An 18,406-nucleotide genomic window follows, 5' to 3' on the forward strand; every position below is an offset into this window, starting at 1 on the left:
CTTACAGAGATACGTGGTATATGTGAGATACACGTAATGTCAAGTATATTGATTATTCTGAAAGAAAGCTGCCATTCCTACAATGACACCAATTACCATTCCTGGAAACATGAAGTGAACTTGTCTTTAAATGCCTTTAAGTTTCCATCTTAACTCTGATAAGTACATGGCATTTCTCCTTATACAATATCTCTTCTATAGGAATAGAGAATTTATAACGTTCACTACTTGGGTAAAGGTCCTACCTCATTTTTTTCTTTGAGTTTTGTGATCATGACAATCACAGGACTGTCTTCCTGCCAAACCATCTGCCAGAAATCATTCACGGTGTTGATCATGGGGCCCTGTGTGGCGATGAATGCCTTCTCTTTGCCACTGTAGCCCTGGTTCGAGTAAAGAGACAAAAATATTGGATTTAGAATTCATGCCTTGCACAGAAAGTTTAGAACAAGTTTCCAACAAAATGGTTCCACTGGTCCAAAAGCAACACAGACTTTCACGGCTTCACTGATTCTAGCACAATTCATCTGGCTGTTCTCCCAGCAAGTAAAGCATAGCATACAGTACTGAGGAGCATGAAGCACCCAGAGCACTGCAGCCAGAGATGCACCGGAGAGGAAAGTACCCACTACCAATGTTGATTATGACTAAACCAATGAACAAACTTTCAAGTAACTAAGTTAAATCATAATTAATCCACAAAACACAAAACAAAACACCAAAACCCAACAATTCCAAATAGTAAGTCCGCATGCTCATCAGAGAGAAATTTATATTTACTTACTTACCCTAATATAATTAGCATTAATGTAAGTGCTCAAAGAATCAGTTACATTTTTTGGTCTTAAACACACTCTGCTGAGGGGATCTAATGAAGAAAACAAGAAGGAATGCATCAGACAAATGTACTCTTTTTTAAGTTCCTTAGAATACCAATAACGGTACACAGCACACCTGCTACCTTATATACTGACTGTCTGGCTTGTGTCATTGTTTGCTGTTGATGCATCTGTGTGTCTGTCTCTTGATCCACCTGTGTTTACTGCGGGACAATTGGGCCCATCTTGGCCCCTGTCCCTGAACACAAATCTTGCCTGTAAGCTTGAGATGAAGAGTTTATTCATCATGCTGTTTTTTGTGTGTTTCTGATTCTTGGCCCCATTTCTTATTTATGCTGTTTTTCTTGTACTTTGGATTTGGAATTTGCACCAGATTTTCTTACTCACTTGTCTTTTCTCTCCTGCCCAACAACAAACACTTGGTCTGGCCAGAATCCCCTCTCCCTAAGGAAGCTGTCTTTAGTTAACATGTGTGGTGGTAGTCTGTTCACCGACAGCAGGGAAATCTGATACTAGGTAGATTGTTCTAGCGCTAGCAACAGCGTCTTAACTGTTCAAGTCACTTACCAACAAGAAGTTGAAAGGCTCTTTGCAAACCATGGTGCTATGGAAAATATGGTAATTATTTTTACCAAGGTTTATGTAAATGAATTAGATCAAATCACCTCTTTATGGTTTCTTTGATCTGACACACTTTGAGCCTCTTAAAGGCAAAAATGGATATTTTTCATTATGTCTAAGACTTAGTGTCTAGGATAGTGCTTCCATGTAGAGTAGACACTCAACAAATGTCTATGGCATTGATTTAAATGGTCCTTTCCATTTTTTAAGTCGTCAGTTCTGTGTATCCCTCTCTAGTAGTTGTTTTATTATTGTTTTTCTCTACATAGGTAAACTTGTGAGAGTTTATCATACCCACTGTTCTTACCTCCTCCTCTAAAATTCAATCCTCTTTGTATACACACCAATCCATCCTAACCTTAGTTTTAAACAGGCACCACTCTTGCTGATACCATCAATGACTCTTGTTGAGTTAAACAAATAAGCTTATTGTGGTAATTTTTTCTCATGTTTTATTGATTTTATTTTTTTAAAGATTTTATTTATTTATTTATGAGAGACACAGAAAGAGAGAGAGAGGCAGAGACACAAGCAGAGGGAGAAGCAGGCTCCATGCAGGGAGCCTGACAAGAGACTCGATCCCAGGTGTCCAGGATCACACCCTGGGCTGAAGGCGGTGCTAAACTGCTGAGCTTCCCAGGCGTCCCTCATGTTCTACTTTAATATTTACCATCTTCTATTTTAAGTGCTTAAATTTTTGCCTGCCCTCAATGAATTGTATTGGACTCCTTGAGGGCACGAACTGTATTTAACTAACTTTTATTTATTAATTTTTTTTTGAAATGAACTTTTGTATCCTTTGTGATTTCTCTCTGGTATGTGGCTTATCGAGTGCTTAAGATCAGAATTCATTTCTGTTAGAACTGAAAACACTGTTTTTGACTTCCTAGATTCTTTTTCTTTCTTAGCAAAGGGGACAGGAAACCTTTCGTTCCTTTTCAGTATTCACTGACAATTAGAAGTTTCCATAAACGCTCTACACCAGTGAGACTTGAAAAGAGACCTGTTCCCTTCAGTTCTTATAATGCCTACCATGTATATGATTTATTGGGAACTCAGCCCTATAAACTGCTTAGAAGCAGGTTCCTTGTCAAGCTGACTTAAGTTTAGTTTGGAAATTGGTAATTTATAAGATTTCCATGTATTTAGAGGTTTCCAAATACTTTTGAAACAAGAATGTACCATACGACTGAATAGGGGAAAATTGGCATTCTAACTAAAGTCTTTTAGCCTTTTTAATGTTAGATTAGACTCATAAAAAAAAGCTGAGGTTTAGAAAAATTCAAAACCTCATCATCATTGTCATCATCATCCTTATTTTCATCATTACTATTATGATTGTATTCATTTTATGCATTTTAAGTCTACGTGCGTATTTTAAATTTACATATTGGTCAAATTCACTAGGATAAACTTTTTCAGGATGAGTATTTCTGGATTCTATGTTAAATATTTAGCACACCAGTTATGATACAACTAGGCAGTAGCAGTAACAATTCCAGCACTGAGCTATTTTTCTTCCTTCTGCTCTTCCCCTTTTATTTCCTTTCTTCTCTCCTTTTGCTTTCTTCCTCTTTCTTCCACTTTCCCCCTCTCTTCCTCTCTTATTCCTTCTCTTCTTTCTGGTCTCCTTCCTGTTTCTTTTTTCCTCTCAACAAATTATTGAACACATATAGATTTAGTGTACAGAACACATGAAATCTCCCCATCTGGCTTCTTTAAAACAACTTTAGCAATTTAAGTCTTCTACTTAACAGACAAAATGGTACCTGGACCCTGATATTGTTTTATTTATTTATTTTTTTACATTTGTTCATTTATTTTAGAGAGACACAGAGAGAGAGAGAGTGTGAGGAGGAGGGGCAGAGAGAGAAGTAGAAATTCAAGTAGACTCCACGCTGAGTGTGGGACCTAAGCCAAAACCAATGGTCAGACACTTAAGTGGCTGCATCACCCAGGTGTTCTTGGATCCTGATATTCTAATTGGCATCCTATCAGATTTGGTCAAAGGTTATTCTGTGCTGAAGATTTCTTCTCCAGATGGAAATGCATTTGAGATTTGGAGTCCAGGGGAGAAGCTATTGGATGAAAGAAGAGTTTATACTGCTAGTGTATCCTTGGGCAAAGACAGGGCTGTGAGGAATAGCATAGTTCTTCTAGATGAAGTCAAGATAAGTGGGAAATGGGAGGAAAGGCAGGGGTGTGGTTATACCTTCAAGGTGACTGGGAGTTGCCTTCTGTTTGTTGTAGGATAGAGAGAGGACTTCGGGCCTGCATTATCCAATATGGTGCCACTAGCCACATGTAGCTAACTTTAAGTTAATTAAAATAAAATAAAACTTAAAAATCAGTTCCTCAGGTGCATTCACTCTACTTCAAGTGCTCCATTGCCATGTGTAGCTAATGGCCATCGCATTGGAGATACAGAGCGTTTCCATCACTGTACAGGGTTTGGACGGTCAGGGCTGATCCTGGCAGCGCAAGATAGTGATCATATGGAAATTTGCTTTTTCTAAGATCCTTATGAAAATTGTAAGAGGAAACAGGGCTCTTAAATAGTCTGCTTTTGAAACTGTAAGTTTCTTTCCCTAGTTAGCGTTACTATTTTCCGGAATTGGTTCTGAGGTTAATGATCAATGCATCCTCAGTTAGGTGGAGGAAAAGAAGAATAGTGAGGGCTCACTATCAGTGGGAACTTCCCTTCTCACGAATTTGTTTCTTAATTCTCTCCACAGCCCTATGTAGGAAGGATGGCACAGAAAGATTAAGTCGTCTGCCACAAACTGAATCCTCCTGCCAGAGTAAGACGCAAGTCTAACCCCTACATTTCGTTTGAGCCACATAACTGGTTGCCTTAATGAGTGGCTCACTTACTTGCATATCTACTGTGTTCAGGGCACTTAATAGAACGGGAAATATAAGTAGGAAATATTACCGGACCTTACATTTTTAAATATAAAATGATGGCCAAAGTAATTAGGTTTTAATTAATATTGTTCTTAAATTATATCTATATGGCTTTTTATTTGTATAAATAAATTGTGTGCATGGAATAAATACACATAAAACTTGTTATTATCCTTCATTGTTGTGCAAATAACTTCATATTGATGTAGGATCGTTTTTTTTTTTTTCTCCACTGCTTTTGAGATTTAGGATATAGACATATTTTTATCACTAATATTTTTTTATGTTGTGAAATAATGTGATATAAAGTTGATCTTCTCACTTTAATCTACCATGTAGAGTGTTCTGAGCCAGGCTGACATCATCCTTAGAGATACAGCTACGATTTAATTGGTTCTCGGTCATCCATATTCTGCTGCAAGACATCTTCTAAATTATATGGCCTTACTAATATGTACAAGCTGGAAGGTTTTTATTTTTTATTTTTTAAGATTTTGCTTATTTATTTGGGAGAGAAAAAGTAAGGGAGAGAGAGCACGAGCAGGGGGAGGGGGAGAGGAAGTAGGAGAAGCAGATTCCCCACTGAGCAAGGAGCCTGACAGGGTCACGACCTAAGCCAAGGGCAGAAGCTTAACTGACTGAACCACCCAGGTGCCCCCCATGCTGGAAGCTTTTAAACTTGAGTTTATTGTAGGTTAAAACAATTGAAAAAACAATACTTAAAATCTTAATCATTTTTAATTATTTTATACAATGTTTAGAATTTATCCCATATGACAGTCTAAAATGAACCATAAAGAATAGCTTCCCATATCAACTCCAGTCTTCTCCGGTGATTCTCAACCAATGGTGTGGTGTGCCCAAACTATATTTACCCAATTATATTTTGTGCAACAGCGGGTGGGTGGTGTATTCAGCCTACAGACATTTTCAACAGAAAATCCATTATTTGTGACATCAGTTGTCAGCACAGGTGCCCTGGTTCAAGTGATCCACCCAGTTCTGGGAATGGAAAAGCTGACACAGGGCTATGAAGGACTATGTCTGATATCATCAGAGCAGGAAATAGAGAAGGCTGAACTTCACTTATTTTTTTTTTTTAAGATTTATTTATGTATTTGAGAGAGAGAGAGATAAAGAGAGAAAGGGAGAAAGAATGTGTGAGAGGGAAGAGGGGCAGAGGGAGAGCATCTTCAACCCCATTTCCTGCTGAGCCAGGAGCCCCCCATGGGGCTCTGTGGGGCTTGATGGAAGGATCCATTGACACCATGACCTGAGCTGAAACCAGCAGTCAGATGCTTAACTGACTGAGCCACCCAGGCACCCCTGAGAAGGCTCAACTTTAAATAATCCTAATAATTTCCAAATCCTTCTGACATTAGCTGGTTAAGTAAAACTGCAATGAGTGTATATGCCTTAGTTTCTTATATTTGGTAAGTTTCAGTTGAAAAATCTTGAGAGAGACAGAGAGGAGCACCACTTGTAGCACATAGCACTTTCACCCCTACTTTAGCCAGCTGCAGTCATAAAATATCTTTCAACAGGGACTATATTAATATAGATCCATTAAAAATATGTTATAGAGGAGTGTTTCCAACTCTACCAGAGGGGGCAGCCCAAAAATACCATTAACAGTAATTCTTGATATAACCATAAATAGGGAGAATTTGATGTTTTATGAGTGAATTAATGGGCTTAATTATACAGACTCTACTATTTCAATACCCATACTTTTGAAACATTTTGTGGCTCCATCTTTGCAGAGCTATTGTTTTGAGATATTTATGGGTTTTGCCAAAACCCCAACCATCTGTGGTCTAGTGATTGACAATGTTACATCCTCTCCAAAGCATTTTTGCCACTCTAAGCAGAATTACTTAGTCTTCTCTATACTCCTACACGACTTGGGCCAGATCTCAATTCTGGCTTTTGTTGCTTTGAACATAATTACTCATTTACATGCCTTTCCTCTCTAGCCCATGACCTCCTTGATCTTATAGGCTATTCCTTATTTCTTACTGGTTCCTGGTGTCTAGCTCATTGCTTGACATTGATACATTTCATGAAATTATATTTAGGTCGGGGTTTTTTTTTAAAGATTTTATTTATTTATTTATTTATTTGAGAGAGAGCACAAGCAGGGGGAACAGCAGAGGGAGACGGAGAAGCTGGTTCCCTTGAGCAGGGAGCCCAACTTGGGGCTGGATCCAGGACTCCGGGATCATGATCTGAGGTGAAGGCAGCTGCTTAACCAACTGAGCCACCCAGGCACCTGAGTTAGATTTAGTTTTAACATATTCTAAACAGTGTTTCTCAAAGTGTGGTGCTGGTATCATCTGTATCAGAATCACCCAGGTGTTTGCCTAGAAGTACGGATTCTTGGGCCCAAACAGCAGACTTACTTAAACAGAATCCCTGGGTGGGACTGAGGACTCTAGATTTTTATAAGGACTCTAGGTGATTATTATGAAATTTTTTGGTAACAGCTTTGTTAGGATGTAATTCACATACCATAGAATTTTGTCATTTAAAGTGCGCCACCATACAGTTCTTCATTCACATAGAATTGTGCAACTGTCACCACGATCAACTCTGTAACATTTTCCTTCTCTTAAAATTAACTCCACAGCCTTTAGTTATTTAGCAGCTATTTCCCATGCCTCTCAGCACTAGGTAACCACTAAGACTGTTTCTGTCTTTATGGATTTGCCAATCTGGACACTTCAAACCGCTGAGCCCCCCAGGGATCCCATATCAGTACTTTTTAAGAAGTCTTTGTGGCTTCATCTTCCCAGAGCTATTGCTTTGGACTTCTTATGGATTTTTGCCCAAACTCCAACTATCTATTTGTCTAGTGATTGACAATGATATATTTTTATTTCGAATGAAAGAATGGGACTTCGACTAGAATGTCGGAGTCCTATAGTGACTCTCGGATTTGCCTTTTGAGGAACTACCAAACTGTTTCCTAAGTAGTTGCACCATTTTACATCCCTACCAGCAATGTGTGAAGATTCCAGTTTCTTCCATCCTTGCTAATACTTTCTATATAGTCTATCATTTTTATTAAAATCATGTGGATGTGACGTGGTATCTCATTGCGGTTTTGATTTCTTATATGGCTAATAATGTTGAACATCTTTTCAAATGTTTATTGACTGTTCATCTATCTTCTATGGAGAAATGTTTATTCAAGTCCTTTGCCCATTTTTAAATTGGGCTATCTTTTTTATAACTGAGTGGTAAGAGTTCTTTATACATTCTAGATAGAATTCCCTGGTAGATGTATAATTTACAATTTTTCCCCCATTTTGTGAGTCATCTTTCTATTTTCTTGATGGCATCCTTTGAAGCACCAAACATTTTAATTTAATAAAATTCAACTTATCTATTTTTGTTGTTGTTGCTTGTACTTATGGTGTCGTATCTAAGAAATTATTGACTAATTCAAGGTCATGAAGATTTACATCTGTTTTATACTAAGAGTTCTACAGTTTTAGCTTTTACCTTCAGGTCTGATCCATTTTGAGTTAATTTTTGTATATGATGTGAGGCAAGGTCCAACTTTATTTTTTTTTAAAGATTTTATTTATTTGAGAGAGAGAATGTGTGTCAGTGAGAGAAAGAGAGTGCATGCATAAGCAGGGGGAGGAGAAGAAGGAGAGGGAGAAACAGACTCCTCTAATGAGAAGGGAGCCTGATGTGGGACTCAACCCCAGGACCTCGGGATCATGACCTTAACCAAAGGCAGATTATTAACCAGCTGAGCCACCCAGGCACCTAACTTCATTTTTTTTTGCATGTGAATATTCAGTTGTCTTAGCATCTTTAGTTGAAAACTATCCTTTGCCCATTGAATTGTTCGATGAAATCAATTGACCATAATGTGTGGCACAATAAAAGTTTAGAACCATGTGTCTACTGGAATTGTAAGCTGACCATTATAATAAGAGTAATATAGGATAAAGTCACAGTTTGTAGTCTTGATGTGCATTTATAACTCCAAATGCAGTGTGTATGGAGAAGTTGTGAGGGTGGTAAATGATGAGGTAAGGGTGAATGGGGAAGGCTGGTGCTTTATAATGTAAACTATTTAATTCAAGAAACTTACTTGGCAAAATGGTCTTATAGCGATTTTTAGTTCCATGACGTGGAATGTCAATTTCTTTGGGATCCACGAAGTTCATTGGTATTTCCTGCAAAAATAAATGATATCAAATTAGTGTATCTAATGCTGCCACAAAGAAAATCTTCACAGGGGGCCATCTGATCCAGAGCCCTCCTGAACTTCAAAGTCATTTATAAAACAACAGACTACCACCTCTGGTTGACCAACACCCTTCCTTTCATAAACATATTAGCTGCACCCTGGCAAGCTGACTCTAAGAAACAGCTCTCTGTGTTAGAAAGTATTACTTAACATGGTTATTAAAGAAACATAAAACTTTGATTAGATTTTTAAGATTCCTTCTGATATAATTGCTAGAAATATATACAGACAGCTGAAAATGGACAATGTATTCAAATTTTAAAAAATCTTTATATAAGTTCAGTACCAAAAATTTCACTATGATGGATTCTCTTTTTTTTTTTTTTTTTTTTTTATGGATTCTCTTTTAACATTGTATGACTTTTTTAGGGTTATTAAAACCTCCCTCCCCAAGTGGTAAATATAATATAAAGGGAGTTTTTGTTGATTCAAGAGATGCAATATGATTTTTTTTGTATTAAGGAATGATTTATAATTCTACTGTTCCACTTGGGGTTGTAAATGCAGTATTTTTAGTGAAGAGCATCCGGACACTGTATTCTCCCACTTAACAAGAATATAAATGTTACTTGGAATATATGTCATGTGCCTCAAATAATTGGAGAGGGAACAATTAGAGCAGAAATGGCTCTGAGGAAACAAATTAGATCTAAAAGGTGAGCATCTGTAGATGACTGAGACAAAGAAAGCAGTAAGCCAAAGTTTTCAAAAGAGTTGAAACAAATGTGTAAGGATTTGATTATACAAAACAGTATGATCTCTCATTAAAATTCTGCAAAAATTGCTTAGATAAATGTTAACGTGAAATAAAAGAACTTTCATCTTTAGATCACATGAAGTACTATTTTTGTTACTTGAACTTTCTTCAATGGAAAATATAACTCAAAAGCCTAGTCATTGAAATGAAATAAATCATTTATAAATTAATTCAAATTGTCCTAGTTTTTAGTCAGTCTGATAATTTGGGAAAAACCTGGCTAGATCATGAATTTGAGATGTGGTCTACAGACAGGGGTAGCTTACTTTTTAAATATCATTTCCTAAACCTGCATTATTTTAGATATTTATAATACTCCTCCCTACTCTCTGCTGCAATTAATATTATAACTTCTCAGTTCCAGGTTACCAAAATAAGCAAAATTGTTGAATATTCAGTAGAAAGCACATGTTTATGTTTGATAATTTCAAATAGGTCAGCCTGTTTTGGCAAAGCTACCATCACCCTTCTCTTTGGTACTCTTTGTTGGCCTTGTCTTTCCTTTAAGGGCTTGTCTCCAAAAAGCTATCTGTGGTTCTAGAAGGGAGTATTAGGCGTACCTTTGGCTAGCTGTGTGATCATTGACTGGTTCTTTCATCTCACTAGGTGTTGTTTTCTTTACATATGAAAAGATGACATACTACAAAGTCTAATTTTTAAAGCTACATGTTCATGTTTTACTTTGGATGCTTAATAATAGCTGACGAAGCTAACAGTAAATCTAGCCCATTGCTAGATATTTCATTATCAGAGTAGTTGCAAATATCTGAACAGACCCTGGAGTGATCAATTTATTAAAATCACCAGACTTGGCTTAAGATGTACAACTGATTTGAGATTTAAAGTGACCCATAAAATGGATCCTCCTTTTGGACAATTATTAAACCTAAGAAGATCTAATCTGTCTCCAAGCTCTGAGTAGACGTGTGTTTTTACAAATCCACATATCACCAGCAACACTGATGGGTTGCCATCACTTTTGGTTAAACTTCCTAATCATCTTTAGCCCACATTTGGTATTTCTGTGCTCCTTATTTCATTAAAGGACACTGCAGGTGCCCTGTTGCTCATGTCACAAACTGGGGTATCATCCCTGATTCTTTCCTTTTCCATGACTGCCTCACCCAATTCAGCCCCCTTTTTGCAGATTCCTATAGGGTTTCCCCATTTTCACTCCTACTGAGTTCAGACCATCATGATGACAGTTCCACAGGATTATCTCTAGAGACCCCAACATACCCCTTTCTTTTCTAATGCTTACTCCACTGCACATAGAGAGATCTTTTTAAAATTCAAGATAAAGTCCAAACATTTGAATATGTATTAAGACTCCGGTTCCTTTTATAACTCTGGAGGCTCAACTTTTGCCCCTTCCCACCTTAATTTCAATGCTCCAGTTGAAACAAACAATTGAATTTCCCAGTGACAGCAAGGCTGTTCCTGCTTTCTGGAATGCCTCTTCACAGCCCAGTTCCTTCTTGGCACTTCTTTGCCTGACCAGCTCCTATGTACTCTGCCTCAATTTTGTATTCACATTCGGGTTTGAACACTTACCAGTAGTTCATGAGATGTAGGGTGGATCTAAAGCCTTGTACTTAACCTTAAGCTTTTAAACTCTAACCATTTGTTTACTGTAAGCTGCTTGAGTGGAGAACGGTGCCATTTTAGTAGGTGCCTCTAGGGTCTAGTTTATCAAAATATCTACTGAGAGTGAACAATAAACAGCGAGCTCACCATGAATTCGCTTTGGAGTAAATGTGAACTTGCCACGACGTCCCTCAGCTGTGATCTTGTGAGTATTCGGCTAGCTGACTGCAGGTACTCCATTGCTACCTTCTCCCGTGGGGTTGGGATAGCCACAAAGGGTTCGACATTCCCCAAGCTACTCATGTCCAGTGTAAGAGATACATTGGACCCTCGCCTGCATTGAGGAAGAATGTTAATAGGTTTGGAAACCACATGAGTTATTTTGATTACACAAATTGGTCTTCCGTACATACACCCAATTCAGCGAGAACTTCTACAGATATAAGGACCAAATGTTTTTTTTTTTTTAATGGTACCATAGTTGACTATAGCAACTATCCTATTTCTTTACAGGAAACTGACAGTTTTGTTGTTGGAAATAAGTCTGAATCAAGAAAATGCACTATAATTTATTAATGGGTATACTTGCAAAAATAATAGGATGGTAGTCATATTAAGTGAAAAATTTAGGAAAAGTAAACATCACATTTGAATGAACAAATCATATATAACACAACTTTATTGTTTGTATGTCTGAGAGCTCAGAATGTAAACCATATAGCCACCTAATATTCTTGACACCAAAATATTGTACACATGATCTTACTGGACATAGGAAGCTCAGAGAAAAAAAAATATTTTAGTTCATATTATTGACATTGAAATAGAATTTAACAGTTTTAAAATGTCTCTACTGTTTATAATTTCTGAATGAATCCCTAAGAAATAGCGTCTGTATCCTCCATTTATGTATATACGTATGCATGCATGTGTGTTTGTGTGCGTGTATGTGTACGTATTTATTTAATTCTATGATATACTCATAAGGACCACAGAGATCACAGACTCTTATTCTGAGTTTTAATTTAGCTTTCTTCTGTAATTTCCCTCTTCTTGTTGGGTGATGAGGTGGGGCTTTTCCAACTTATAAAGGCCCCTCCTGCCCTGGATAGAAGGTGTGAGTGCTTCTTACCCGTAACCTTAGTTGTGTGGAACCAAGAAATAACTATAAAATAGCCTGTGCAAGACCAACGGTCACAGTCAGAGATTGTATTCACAAGAACTATTAAATTTAAAGAACTATTAAATTTAAATTTATTAAACTTTTTCATGTTTTTATTATTATGCTTCGGTATCTCTGAGGTGATCAAATATGGTGCCAAGGAAATGGAGAATAGGGTATGAACAAAGACAGTAAGAACAAATTCTAGTCCCAGCATACTTCATTTGAAGGGTGTTTTACATGCTTCCGATAGAAATCAGGAAATATTCACATGGCTAGAGCTTAATTTTATATTTATTTATTTATTTATTTATTTATTTATTTATCTATTTTTATTTATGATAGTCACACACACAGAGAGAGAGAGAGAGGCAGAGACATAGGCAGAGGGAGGAGCAGGTTCCATGCACTGGGAGCCCGACGTGGGATTCGATCCCGGGTCTCCAGGATCGCGCCTTGGGCCAAAGGCAGGCGCTAAACCGCTGTGCCACCCAGGGATCCCTAGAGCTTAATTTTAAACAACGGGAAATTGTTAGAACATATAACAAAAACCCAACAAGCAAAAGCCTGTACGTACTTTCCTCTTATGAATTTGCCTCTGGTTGTAGCTTTGGGGCCATTCTATAGTTTCATGTGTAATGTCATTTTTGTTAATTTCTAAATGGTTTGTAATTGTAGTTTTAATTCCTGGTTTCACTTGACATTTGTGTGTTTTTGAATTTATCTTCCTTATTAATTTCTAGTTATTGTACACGCAAATAATCCAATAGTCGTTGGACTTCTAATGTTTGGAATTTCTCCATTCTTTTCTTGAAACAAATACTATGATACATTTTTCTGAATATTTCATAGATACTTTTGGGGGCAATAGACTGATTACCTATTTATATCTATCTCTGTATTTATAAACTTATCTATGTACATATGTGTATATATATATCACCTTACTTAATATATTATTATATATTATTAAAGATATTATTCCAATTTATTTCTTCCTACTGGATTTCTTGAAGCCTGAGATGTATGATCTTCCACAACACTTGTTTTGTTATTTTTCCTTATATTCCTAACAATATTTACTTTATGTATTTCAGCCATTGTTTTATTTGAAAAGATGAATAATTACACCTTTTCTGTAAATTTTATCAATATTAAGTAATTACATTCCTATTAGTTTTATGTTTACCTCACATTTGACATTTCCCCCCCAATTTTGTTGAGACAATTTATATACAGCACCATATAAGCTTAAGATTTTTGGCATCATTAACTGGCTTACACATATTGTGAAACAATTACCCCAATAAATAAACTTAGTTAACATTCATGATCTTCTATAGATACAAAAAAGAAAAAATAAGTTTTTTCCTTGCTATGGAAACTTAGGATCCACTCTCTTAACAACTTTCAAGTATACCATACAGCAGCGTTAGCTATAGTCATCATGCTGTACAGGACATCACGTACGTTACTTAGTTTATTATGTATTATTTATCTTAACTGGAAGTTTGTACCTTTTGATCACCTTCCTCTAATTCATCCTTTTGACACCTCCCAACCTCCAACTTAAAAAAAAATTAATATTGACATACCTGCTATATATTTTTTTGCATGTTCTTCAAAAACCTTTTCTAGTTTTTATTATTATGCTTATCTGTTTTGAACCACTGTTAGGGATTAGGGAAGAGCATACTGGATACCTCATAAAATATCACCTAGCCGATAGGGGTATGCTTGTCCTCCTTTTTTTTTTTTTTTGGTGGCTGTTGGTGGTGGTTGACCGGGCTCCTGTGTTTTTGAGTAGGAGGTAAACAGCTGAGGAGGGTGAAGAGTGGTTCTATTCTCAAACCAAGAATTTTAATCTATTTTTAGTGGGAAAATAGTTTCTACAAGTTTCTCAATCCAGTTTCTCTGGCCTTTAAATTGTCAGAAATTCCTTCTTAATTTTGATAATACATTGTTTATTAGTTTTTAGTGTGTTTGTGAGAATTTGGCTTTTGCTGGCTTCACAGATTTTTTTTTGTTTTGTTTTGTAAGGAGTTGGGACAGGCCATATAAGGGATTGCTAATCAGATGTCATTTTATTTTATTTTATTTTAATTTTTTTCAGATGTCATTTTAAACCATTAGTCCATGTAATCAATGTTCAGCCCCAAAAGAATAAAGTATCTGCAGCCTGTCCAGTGAATGATACTCAGTGCTATGGTGGTTTAGTAGGAAGGGGGGGCGGTCTCTTCCATCCAGAGTGGTCAGAGGTGTATGAAAAGCAGGCATTTGAGTTAAGCCTTGAAGGTTAAAGTTCAATAGACAAGTTTTCGGGAAAGGTTTCTTTCAGGGAGAGAGCCCGACAGGAGAAAAAAAAAATAATGGAAGCAGGAAATGATAAGGCATCTTTGAGAAATGGCATATAAGCAGTTTGAGCCAGAGTTCAGTTGTATAAAAGTGTATTTGGAATTGGGGGAAGGGTTCTGTAGGAGAAATGAGAGAGAAACAAGAATCATAGAAATAAGCCTATAAATAGCCTGCCCAAATCCAGAAAAGAGAATTTCAAATATCAGGTTATATAAACTTCTATTAGGGCTTTCCACAGCATACATTATTGGGGGATTAGAAGCCTCTGAGATTCCATGTGTAATAGGGTCCATTTGATCTAGCGAGCAAAATTTCTGAGGATTCTGTGAAACCTTGAGAGCCATGGAGGCATTTTCATGCAAGCTTGACTTCGTAAGGGAGAACGACTTTTGTCTGGCAAGGGAAGGAAGAAAGGAAACTAATATTTATGAAACATCTCTGATTTGCCAAGCACGGTTCTAAGCACCTTCACATATGGTATTCCCATCTCCACAGCAGCTCTCTGAGGTTATTACTTTCCCCCATTTTATAGGTGAAGAAGGAACGAACTTAGGGACACAAACGTGGAACAAAGACACAGTCCAGGTAAGAGTATGAAACCCAAGTCCTCTCTGGTTTGCTTCCCATCAGCAAGGGTATGGTGGGCAGTGTTCGTTAGACTAGTCAATGCCCCGCGTGGAGCTGGGGGCCAGCTGTGGGAGGAAGGCCAAAGCCACCCAAGTCTAAGCAGACGCAGTGTAGTACTCAGAGTGCAAATTCCATCTCTACAGTCAGGGTTGTCTGGGCTCAACTTCCCTCCTCTCCCGAGTCCCTGCAGCACACCTGTGGTCAGCCTACCTAGCCTTGTGCATCTTAATATCTTCTTGGTGAAGTGAGGAATCCAGGACACCTGCGTCAGAGGGTAACCATGAGGATTAACCTGACAGGGTAAGTAAAATGCCTGAAAGGAGTGGTGCCTGGCTACGATTCCAGGTCACAGTGGCATCAAGTCTGATACAACTCTCGCCTTCTGCCTCTCTAAGGGATCTACCTTCAGAGATCTTTGCAAAAACTCAAAAACGAACCTTAACATCTTGAAATTAATGGACAGGATCAACACGTCTGGCACTACGGAAAAATACATCCTTCTCAGTGACCTATTTATCTCAAAATTTCCCTTTATTATGGCAAATTCATTTCCCCCGTACCCTCGGCAATCCCAGAACACTTCACCTCAACACCTCAGACAATGTCTCAAAGTTCAATTAAGGAATTAATCATGTCCAAGCTGTTGACCTTATGGAGAGCATTCTTGCACAAAACAGCCCTTATCGTGGTGGTGCTCTTCTATCCTGGCCATGAAATATTACCATAGGATGTCGTTAACATGGAAAAAAAAATCCCTGCTTTTGTTAATTCTTGTTTTCAAGGAACAAGCAATATTAAAGTTAATTGAAATACAGCGGAATTAGACAATCAGATGGGTAGGATCAACCTGAAGCATTTGCCCACTTCTTAGGTCTTGTGCATCCAGAGGAGACATTAAACACACATCTATACCTGTTTTAACTTTAAAGACACATCTATGTATGCTTTAGAGTGCTGGTTTTTTTCGACATAAAAGTAACGTGCTCATTGTAGAAGGTTTGTAGAAGTCTTAAAAGGGAAATTAGTATCAGTCACATAAAGTTCACTAGCTTTTATTTAGTTTATTAAAAACATGTTTGTTTATTTGAGCGAGAGAGGGGGGGGGAGAGGGAGAGAGATAATGAGAGAGAGCACGAGCAGGGAGGAGAGGAAGAAGCAGGCTCAACCCCAGGACCCCCGGGTTACGACTGAGCCAAAGGTAGACAGACGCTTAACCAACTGAGCCACGCAGGAACCTCAAGCTTCACTAGCTTTTAAATTGGCTTTTAAGTGTTGCTGTGCTAATGGCAATAATGACAGTGACTGATCGTTTTGAATTTTATTTCTTTGGTTAGAATTGAGGATAATACATTTTTATATCATTATAGTTCATTTATCAGTCCTTACCTTTAAGAACTGTCTATCATACTCTTTCCTAATGTTTATACCAGAGCATTACTGTATTATTGTTGACTATGATATATAAGACATTAATTATTTCTCAGAAATACGTGTTGCATCTATATGGCTTATTCTTGCCTTAAAACACCAAGGATTTTTTAAAAGTTATATTTACCTTCCAACATGTCAATCTTTGTGTGTATGTGTGTGTGTGTGTGTGTGTGTGTGTGTGTGGCTTCTTGCGTTGCTTTGATACATACAAATTCTTCTGGAAGTTTCATTTTTACTAAAAGCTAATCTTTTAATCTATCTCTATTTTGGGGTATGGTAAAGGTGAGAATCAACTAGATTTCTTTCCCCCAAATAGATGATCAATGTGTCTAAAACAATTTACTGAACCATCTGGGGAAAACAGGTGTTTTGCAATCATAGAATATTAGGTTTTTAACCAGCTATTACTGACTAATGATCTGGAGGAGAAAATACCACTTTCCTGAATCAAGAGTTTGTCTCCCAGGATCCATAAACCAAAGTGGTAAGAAGTAAGGATAGAATCAGAAAGACATTTCAAACAGAAAATAAATATCAGAAGTCAAGAGAGAATACAAATTAAGATCCGGGGCAGGGGGAACCCTAAAGGATTTAGACGAAAAAAAAATCGACAGAAATAACAGGAGCCCTGGACCTTTAATAGAAACCGAATATGGAAAACGAAGCGCACACACTCTTATTGAGACCTTGCTTCTCCTTTGTTATGTAACTCTGGACAAACTGTTTAGACTTTTTTATGCCTCATGATCGCTGTTGGACAAAAGGGAACATAATAAAAAGCTTTATCAAGCTCCTGCCGTAGCACCAATTATTATTTATGCCAAAAAATAAATAAGCGAGAGGAAATTCAAAAGATACCAATGCAAACAATTGAAGGAAAAAGCAAATTCTTAAGGAAAGGTAAAAGGAATGCAATAAACAGCATGCTAATTACAATTAAGTAAAAAGGAAAACATGTATAAATCTGATGGCCCAGGGCCACACATCCATTTCAGCAAGAGCTTAAAAACAGTGCTCTGTTGAAATTGTTCCATTCTGCACCATTGTTCTTAATGACCAAGAAGTGGGAAGAAAATACAGCTACAAATATAAGGACACTACAATGGACTGTTAGAATAACTCAAAAATAAGCATTTTGTTTTCCTGGTCTTTGGGGAGGTCTGTGGAATTTTAGAAGCTGGGTTTAGAAGCAGAAGAGCTATGGTTTCCAGCACTGGGGCCATCAGGCTATGTCTAATTCTCGGATATGCTGGTCCCTTAGCAGTGCCTCACCCACCAAGAACAGTGAGACTCGAAGCCCGAAAAGGAAGGGAAATGGGAGTCAGAGGACAAAGTGAAACGAATGATCATTTTGCCTGGAGTCCAGGAAGATTTACTTCTGAAATGACTGGATTAAGAAGTTAACTTTCAAAGGGGAGTAGTGGTAGCTGCTTATCTGGAAGTATTGGAAATGAGAACAGAAAAATAGGCATCTAATTAGGGAAATACAAATCAAAACCACAATGAGATCCCACCTCACCCCAGTGAGAATGGGGAACATTAACAAGGCAGGAAACAACAAATGTTGGAGAGGATGCGGAGAAAAGGGAACCCTCTTACACTGTTGGTGGGAATGTGAACTGGTGCAGCCACTCTGGAAAACTGTGTGGAGGTTCCTCAAACAGTTAAAAATAGACCTGCCCTACGACCCAGCAATTGCACTGCTGGGGATTTACCCCAAAGATACAGATGCAATGAAACAGCGGGACACCTGCACCCCGATGTTTCTAGCAGCAATGTCCACAATAGCCAAACTGTGGAAGGAGCCTCGGTGTCCATCGAAAGATGAGTGGATAAAGATGTGGTTTATG

The 18,406-nt window shown here is 37.6% G+C and overlaps 1 protein-coding gene across 4 annotated transcripts in view; it reads right to left on the reverse strand.

Annotated features, from left to right (window-relative positions):
* PTPRR (protein tyrosine phosphatase receptor type R) overlaps positions 1-18,406 on the reverse strand; it is a 232,592-nt gene that overhangs the window by 31,607 nt on the left and 182,579 nt on the right. For all 4 annotated transcript variants that reach the window (XM_077913837.1, XM_077913838.1, XM_077913839.1 and 1 more), the window contains 4 exons: positions 11,129-11,315; positions 8,479-8,563; positions 789-868; positions 246-383 (listed from right to left, as the gene is read on the reverse strand). In XM_077913837.1, coding sequence (XP_077769963.1) covers positions 246-383; positions 789-868; positions 8,479-8,563; positions 11,129-11,315 — 490 coding nt within the window. The remainder of the gene's footprint in view (positions 1-245; positions 384-788; positions 869-8,478; positions 8,564-11,128; positions 11,316-18,406) is intronic.

This window comes from Canis aureus, chromosome 11, assembly GCF_053574225.1.
Source record: "Canis aureus isolate CA01 chromosome 11, VMU_Caureus_v.1.0, whole genome shotgun sequence".
NCBI classification, from domain to species: Eukaryota; Metazoa; Chordata; class Mammalia; order Carnivora; family Canidae; genus Canis; species Canis aureus.